Source organism: Geospiza fortis, unplaced genomic scaffold, assembly GCF_000277835.1.
Source record: "Geospiza fortis unplaced genomic scaffold, GeoFor_1.0 scaffold590, whole genome shotgun sequence".
Lineage (NCBI taxonomy): Eukaryota > Metazoa > Chordata > Aves > Passeriformes > Thraupidae > Geospiza > Geospiza fortis.
This window is the reverse complement of record NW_005054402.1, coordinates 2298652-2305630: the sequence shown is the minus strand read 5'-3', so window position 1 is coordinate 2305630 and position 6979 is coordinate 2298652. Positions and strand designations below refer to the sequence as shown.

Here is a 6979-nt window from a genome sequence, read left to right as displayed (position 1 = left end):
AACTTTAGGAGAACAGCATGAACAGCTGATGCCTCTCAACACCTCAGTGCCACACAAATCATCCCCTTCTGCAGGCAAAAATGCTCTTCTGACGTTTCCCTGTCACTGCCTCGGCCTAAAACTGTAAACTGTGCAAAGAGCAAATTCGGTTTTACCCCAATTGCTTTGTCTGCTACAATTAAGTGCCAAGCATTGTCCTCAGTGGTATTGGTTGCCCCATGTTTTCATAATGGATATCATCTTCCCCTCGGACAGCAAACTTTTAACTGTGCCTGGTGGCTTTTCCTTTGGCAGGGAAGATGGAATAGTTCATTGAGAATAACATTTGCTCTTCTTTGGCAATGATGTTGTGTTTAGCAACAATTTTTAAAAAATCGTTTCTGTCATTCAAACAACCCCAGTGAGGTTTAGTTTTAATTCACTTAAAAAAAATCACACAATCTTTCCATTAAACTCTTGGGACTATTCTTTCTGGGATTTGTTTGGGGTTTTTTTTCTCGAAATGCAAAGGAAGAGATTATAGCTTAAGAATTGCAGAGTAAGCAAAAGAAAGAAAATGAAGGGGATGGAAGACTTAGGAAAGCTCTTTTGGAGAACCTGCTGTTTAAAAAGAATTCCACCAGCAGCTTAAAATACAAAAATTAAAATAAAATTTTCAAAGAGCAATTAAATAAAGCAAGGCAACTGTTAACAGGCAATGGGTCACCACCAGCTTCAGCTTCCAGGGGTCCAGCAGGTACTGGGAAGAGCACTCCAGAGCAAGTAGCAAAGGTAAACATTTATCCTGGGTTATTACCTGCTTTTCCTGAACACAACAAAAAATCCAAACACATTAACTTATTACCTTTATGACATTTGTTAATATGTAAAATAACAGTGAAAGGAAAGGTAGCAGAGGCCAAAGAGAGGAGGACAGTGCTGTTTGTGTGTGCCCCATGCCCACCAACACCAGCTCCTCATCCCCAGGAAGGGTAAATCCCAGCACCCGTCACCCTGGACAACTCCTCAGGGACCTTGATGTGCATCACAAGGGACACACATGCAATGACACCACCACAGTGAAACTCTGGGGCCTCTGCTCGGGCCACAAGCAGGGTGACACCACAGCATCCACCACAAGAGGAAGGTGCAAAACCAGCGTGAAGTCACTACCAAGTCTCTGTACCCAGGAAATCTTTATAAAAGGAAGAGATGAAACAAGGAGACTTATAAAGAACTACATTTATTTTTGTTTACAGCAGATATCATAAATAAAGCTAAAACAATTTTCACCATGTGCAAAATACAGAATTTCCATGTGAAAATTTAAATACAGAGTTAAAAACTATTTAATAAAAATATTCAATTAAGATTATAAAGTAAAATGAAGACAGAAGATTTAGGAGGAGAAGGACAGAATCCTCACTGAGCAGGAAGAGCAAGGAAGACTCTGCAACAGAGAGTAAAAAACACAGCAATAGGAAGTGGTTTGAAATGGCAGACCTTTATGTCATGACCTTCATATTAAAGCATGCTGAGCTTTGTAACAACACACTGCAGCCCTGAAATACACTGGGAGTCACATCCCAGCCATTTGTGCAGGAAATGACGTTTGAAACACTGAGAGATTCTGTGTGTGCACAGCGTTGGGACCTTCAGAGCCATCAAGTCATTTTAGGATACCCACACAAATCAATACAAGTGGCTGAGTCGTGCAAATGTACGGAGCAGCAAGATAAGGGCTCTGGCCCTGCTGCCTTCCACATTCCTGGCTGAGGTGTGTGAAATGGAGCGGATGGCAGAGGATGTTTGGCCCCTCCTAAAACTGCTCCTAAGATCCATTCCCAAAGGGATCCCTTTGAGAGGGGTCCTCAGTAGGGACAGCTGGGTTATGACCACATCAGCCAGACCCTCAGTGTACTTGCTGGTCAGCCTGAGCCCTTGGTTCTTGCTGGGATTCACTTCCCCTTCTAGATTGTCACCTAGTGATTATACAAACCGGACCTTGTGTAAAAAATACATACAAAACAATGGTGGGAGTTGGTCATGGAGAGGGGGGCAGCAAAAGAAACCCAATCACCAGAGTGCCAGGCAAGGCCCAGGCAATAAAACCACCCAAACCAAAGCTCTCTGGCATGTTGATAGTTCAGCCTGAGAGCCACATGCACTTTTAACTTATTACCTTTGTGACATATGTTAATATGTAAAATAACAGTCAATTTTAGGCCTGTCTACAATGTCACTTGGGGTGGAAGACTAGAACTTGCACAGTTTAGGCTGCTTTGCCTACAGAACCTTTTACACCACACTTTTCCAGTAGGAAAGCAGGGAAGTGCTCAGGCACTGCTTGCTCATTGGGTGTGTGAGCTCAGTGCAAATAGGTGCTCATGTTAACCTGGAGAATCAGCTGGGCAATCACACCCTGACCTTATTTTAGATCTTTCCTGCAGTTCTTTGAAAGAAATAAGGCTTTAACAAGTTCTTTCAAGAAACCCTTTACTGCCTAACTTACCTTAAAGGCACAGGGAAGCGCACATGCACAGACACAGAGAGAAAAACATTACTTTTTCTAGAACTGTGAACTCAGCAACAGGTTAAATAATCATGCCAAAGCTCCATTAATATACCAGACACACAGATTGCTCCAACAGTTAAAAAACAAAAAAAACAAACCAAGAACACACAATGAAATGCTTTCAAACAACAGGGTTAGTCATGTAATTTTGGAACTGGGAAAAAAAAAATCACCTGAGAGCAGAAAGGCTTCAGCCAGTGAGCGGGTGCAGCACCGGAATGTTGAATTGGACTAAAAGCAATGAGGGAGATGGGCAGAGAAGACAGCAGGGAAGAAAACACAGAACTTCACTTGGTTATGTAGGAAAGCATCAGGAAGATTACATCGGTACAAAGAATAACTGGCCAAAATGGAACTGCCCTTTTCATTCAATTATCAATGAGGACAAGCAGGTATGAGTATTACTAGCAGAACAGTAAGATGAAGAAGTCAAAAAATCGACCAATTGGAGTAATACCAATAAAATAACCCTCCCAACAGAATCACCTGCAAAATCCCAGTAGAATATACACAGTAATTAAGATTCCTCAGGAAAACACTTTCAGTACACAAGTTCCTGAAATCTGTTGTGGAAATGTAGGGATTTATGCCCCATTATATAAATCTATATATAATCAATACCATACTTTAATTTATTTTTTTAAATCTTTTTTTTACATTTTCTACTAGTAAGATTCATTTGGTTTAAGTTGATTGGCCAGAGATTTCCAAGTTTCTTGGCATTTACCATTATGCTCTCTCTGCCACAGCAAACAGCAGGAGAAAACTTTAGGAAGAAGTGTTCCTAAAGACTCTCCTATTGACAAACTGAAACCAAAATTGATGGCAGCCCAAATTTGGAAACTCGACTGCCTAGCAGTTTGCTGTGTTGCAGGAGTAACTACACTGCAGACTGCCTCCTTTTTGGGGTGAAACAGTTTCTATCATTAGAAAATAATTAAAAATAGTACAGTGTTTCCAGGTCAGGTTTTTAAATGCTTTAAGAAAGGTACAGATACATTACATATATACAGATGGCCACCATGTAACTGTAATTACTGCTGTGTCCACTCAATGTCATAGTAAAGTTTGGCTGAATACATGTTTGAGCATTAAAGGCAATTTTTGTCAATGGAATGCTACCTTATATCTAACAATTTTCTTCAAGCACTTTTTCAAGTTCTGTGCATAAAAATAACATTTTTTCCCTAAAATACATAACCACTCTAAAATGTGGAAAGTTTATCCTCATAGTTTAAAGAAAGTCAAACTATCTAGAAGGAAGATCCAGTTTGTCATTTATTTTAAACAGCAGACATATTTCCTTTCCATATCTAAGAGGCAAAACAATTCAAATCATCTTTTCCCACATTATAGTAAATCAAATAAAATCAAAGCAAAACAACAAACCCCAAGGCCTGCCAGCCCATAGGCAGCACTGTCATTTGAGACCACTGGCAGGTGATTCTCAGTTTTGGTACTTACTGAATGCAACAGTATTTTCTATTGTTTATGCCACATTCTTCTGGCTACAAAGAAATGCTACAGATGCTTTTCATTTTAGGTTATACATATTGGATTTACCTATTTCCTGGTAAACTTCTGAATATAAATAAGTAATTGAAAGGCAGGGAGCATGCTTACCTCGCTAGCCAACTAGGCTGAAAGTAATGAGCATTGGGATGCCACTGTGTCCTTGCAGTTTAACAGATTAAGGGAGACCTTCTGATTAAGACTGAGGGACATCTGAAAGAAATTTACTCATCTGCTGCTCCAGATAATAGGATTTCACCTTTCTGCTACCAGCTGCACATGTTGAAATGAATTACCCAAGTAAGAAGTTATTGCCTAAGAATACATTTTTAGGTTTTTTATGTTTGTTCTAAACCTGCATTTTTAAAAAATTCCAAAAGAGACTGGGAGCAATGCCTGCCCAGAGGCACAACAGGAGTGACTTCAGTTATAGAGGAGTGCTCCATAAATTGATATGCCTCGTATCAGCCACCAAATGAGGAAGCCTTGACTTGAGGAATGTTTGGTCTCCTTCTTTCTACCAGTTTCTTTGACTTAAAATTTCAATCAAGCCTTCACTCAACTATCATTTGCTCTTCAAATTTATTGAAAAACTTCAAATAAATTAGTAGAACAGATAGTACCCACTATCAACAAAAGGTATCCATCACATGTAAAGCAATGTAAAAGGCATTTGACTTGGAACAATGTGAATTACGTACACTATTTTTTTGAAACATATTCATGCAAGTAAAAATCTCATAACCTAGAGCAAAGATGAAAGCAAGGAAAAAAAAGCTACGTGCTTTACTCAGGTTTCAAATCCCAGCCATTTGTCAGAAATATTCCTGAAAGAACACACATTTTTTCATGGTCTAACTGAAAAAAGAAAAAAATAAGCTGGGGAGAATAGAAAGAAAAATGGTTTCAAAATGTACCATCTTCTCCAATGGTCTGATCACAGAATAAAACAGGAGGGAAAATAATCTAGAAAATATCCTTCATCTGACTCCATGTTCTGGAAATGTGTTTGGACACTGTCCTTCATGCTCTAACATACAGTATATTTTGTGTTGAAAATTTCAATTGTACCTCGCTTCTATCAGAAGGAATCCACCATTCAATGAAGTCATGCGTCACATTGCACGAAGAGCAAAAACAAAGCCCTCCAAACCAAAAATTCCCCTCGAGAAAATAGCCAGGCTGTTAATTTCGAAAATTTGAAAGGCACAACTGAGCAAGACACACGGAAAGATTCAAACCCTACAGAATCTTTTCACCCATTCAAGCACGTTTTCAAGTGACAGCTCTGCTTCCTGGTACATGTGAGTGAGTACCTCTAGGAGAGCACAGAGGAATGGCACCCCAAGGCTCAGGAGTTCGTACAGGTAGGTATAGTTATATGCATTGTCCCTGAAATGGAGGTGGGTAGCGTGCAGGAAACCATGCATCCAGTTAGACAGGCGGCTGGGAATGTCAAGCAGATCCCTGGTCACCCGCAGGGGCCAGCTTAGCGTGCCCCCTAAGAAGGAAGTCAGGATACCTGGGGACCTGTCCTCTGGACTGCTAGCAGTGGACAAACTGCTTTCTGTGGTGATCTCTGTGGGTTTGGCTTCCACCTTCTTCCATGCGTCTATCGCCTCCTTAGGAAAAGCATTAAAAAATAAAAAGTGTTAAATATGTTTCTAAAGTATGTAATTCCAGTTTCTGCTACTGTCTTCAAGTCTTTACATTTCCAGTTGCTCCTAAGTTCAACTTTACTTTGCATAGAAAAGCTAAATTCCATTGAGAACCAGATTATTATTAGATATGCCAAACTCACAGAAGGAGGAGGTTTGTATTTTAGCACTGATTTTACTGCATATGAGGCAGAAAACATCCACACACACACACACACGTATTTCACCCTGCCCCAGATAAAGGTGCCTCAGTATTGCATTGGGAATAAAATCTCTCCATACCTTTCCATGGATCTGTATTGTTGCCCTTCTCTTTCTGTGTTTCGTACTCATTTTGCAGTGCGTAAAATGAGGTTTACAGTAAAATTTACCTACAAAAAGAAAAAAATCATCAGTTACAGGATATGTTATCTATACATATATGGAGTGAAAAATCACTGTTGCATCTATTCAAAAAATGAAACCAGGATAATGAACAGTTGGGCAGCAAAAGGAAAGGGAAACCTGGCACTGATTCTGACTAACAGCTCTGAATAGTTTTCTTTTACAGATTTGTACATTAGTTCAGTAACACAAGGTCATTTATCTACCTCTCAGGTGTAAGATTAATAAACAGCAAAAAAACAACATCCCATAAATACAAAGTTACAAACCAACACAAGATATCAAGCAGAAAAAAAAAGGTCAATAATCTGCTCAAAAGACATCTTTTCAGAATCTCCACACTGAAAAAGAACCACTTTGACCTTGAATCTTTAGTATTTTTGCAGAGGGAGATCAGGTTAATACTCCGATCTACTCAAATACTTTGGAAGAGACAAGGGAATTTCAATTCAGTTTGACAATTCCATTCCAAACTTAAAAAAAAAAAAAGAAAAAAGGAAGGAAACCCCCAGGATTTAGGTGGGATGAAGCACCCAAGATCTGAACCTCTTGTTCTGCAGCAGCCTGGAGCCTGGAATAAATCACACTGTGCTTGGTCAGTCCGACTGCTTTCAACTCCTGACCATAACATTGTAACAGAAATAACCTACATTCTCTGCATCCATGTAAATCTGCCACTGTTATGGCTTGTCCTTATAGATCATGTTATTTAATGGCCAGTTTTAAATGGAGATAAGAATAACTTTATATTATTGGATAAATCTCATCCCTTACTCTGACCTGTGATTCGAAAAAGTGCATTTTGGTCACTCAACTTATTTTCCACTGAGGATTTCTTCATTTACAGCTCAGGTCTGTCATAACTCAACTC

The 6979-nt window shown here is 39.4% G+C and overlaps 1 protein-coding gene across 7 annotated transcripts in view; it reads right to left on the bottom strand.

Moving 5' to 3' along the window:
• Positions 1 to 1206: 1206 nt before the first annotated feature.
• Positions 1207 to 6979, bottom strand: part of MICAL2 (microtubule associated monooxygenase, calponin and LIM domain containing 2) — a 55381-nt gene continuing 49608 nt past the window's right edge. For 2 of the 7 annotated variants that reach the window (XM_031061185.1, XM_031061189.1), the window contains 2 exons: positions 6007 to 6095; positions 3281 to 5688 (listed from right to left, as the gene is read on the bottom strand). In XM_031061185.1, coding sequence (XP_030917045.1) covers positions 5302 to 5688; positions 6007 to 6095 — 476 coding nt within the window. In that variant the 3' untranslated portion in view covers positions 3281 to 5301. Of the gene's footprint in view, positions 1430 to 2727; positions 2786 to 3280; positions 5689 to 6006; positions 6096 to 6979 lie in introns of those variants that run through there. The other 5 variants (XM_031061186.1, XM_031061187.1, XM_031061188.1 and 2 more) reach the window with 4 other exon arrangements.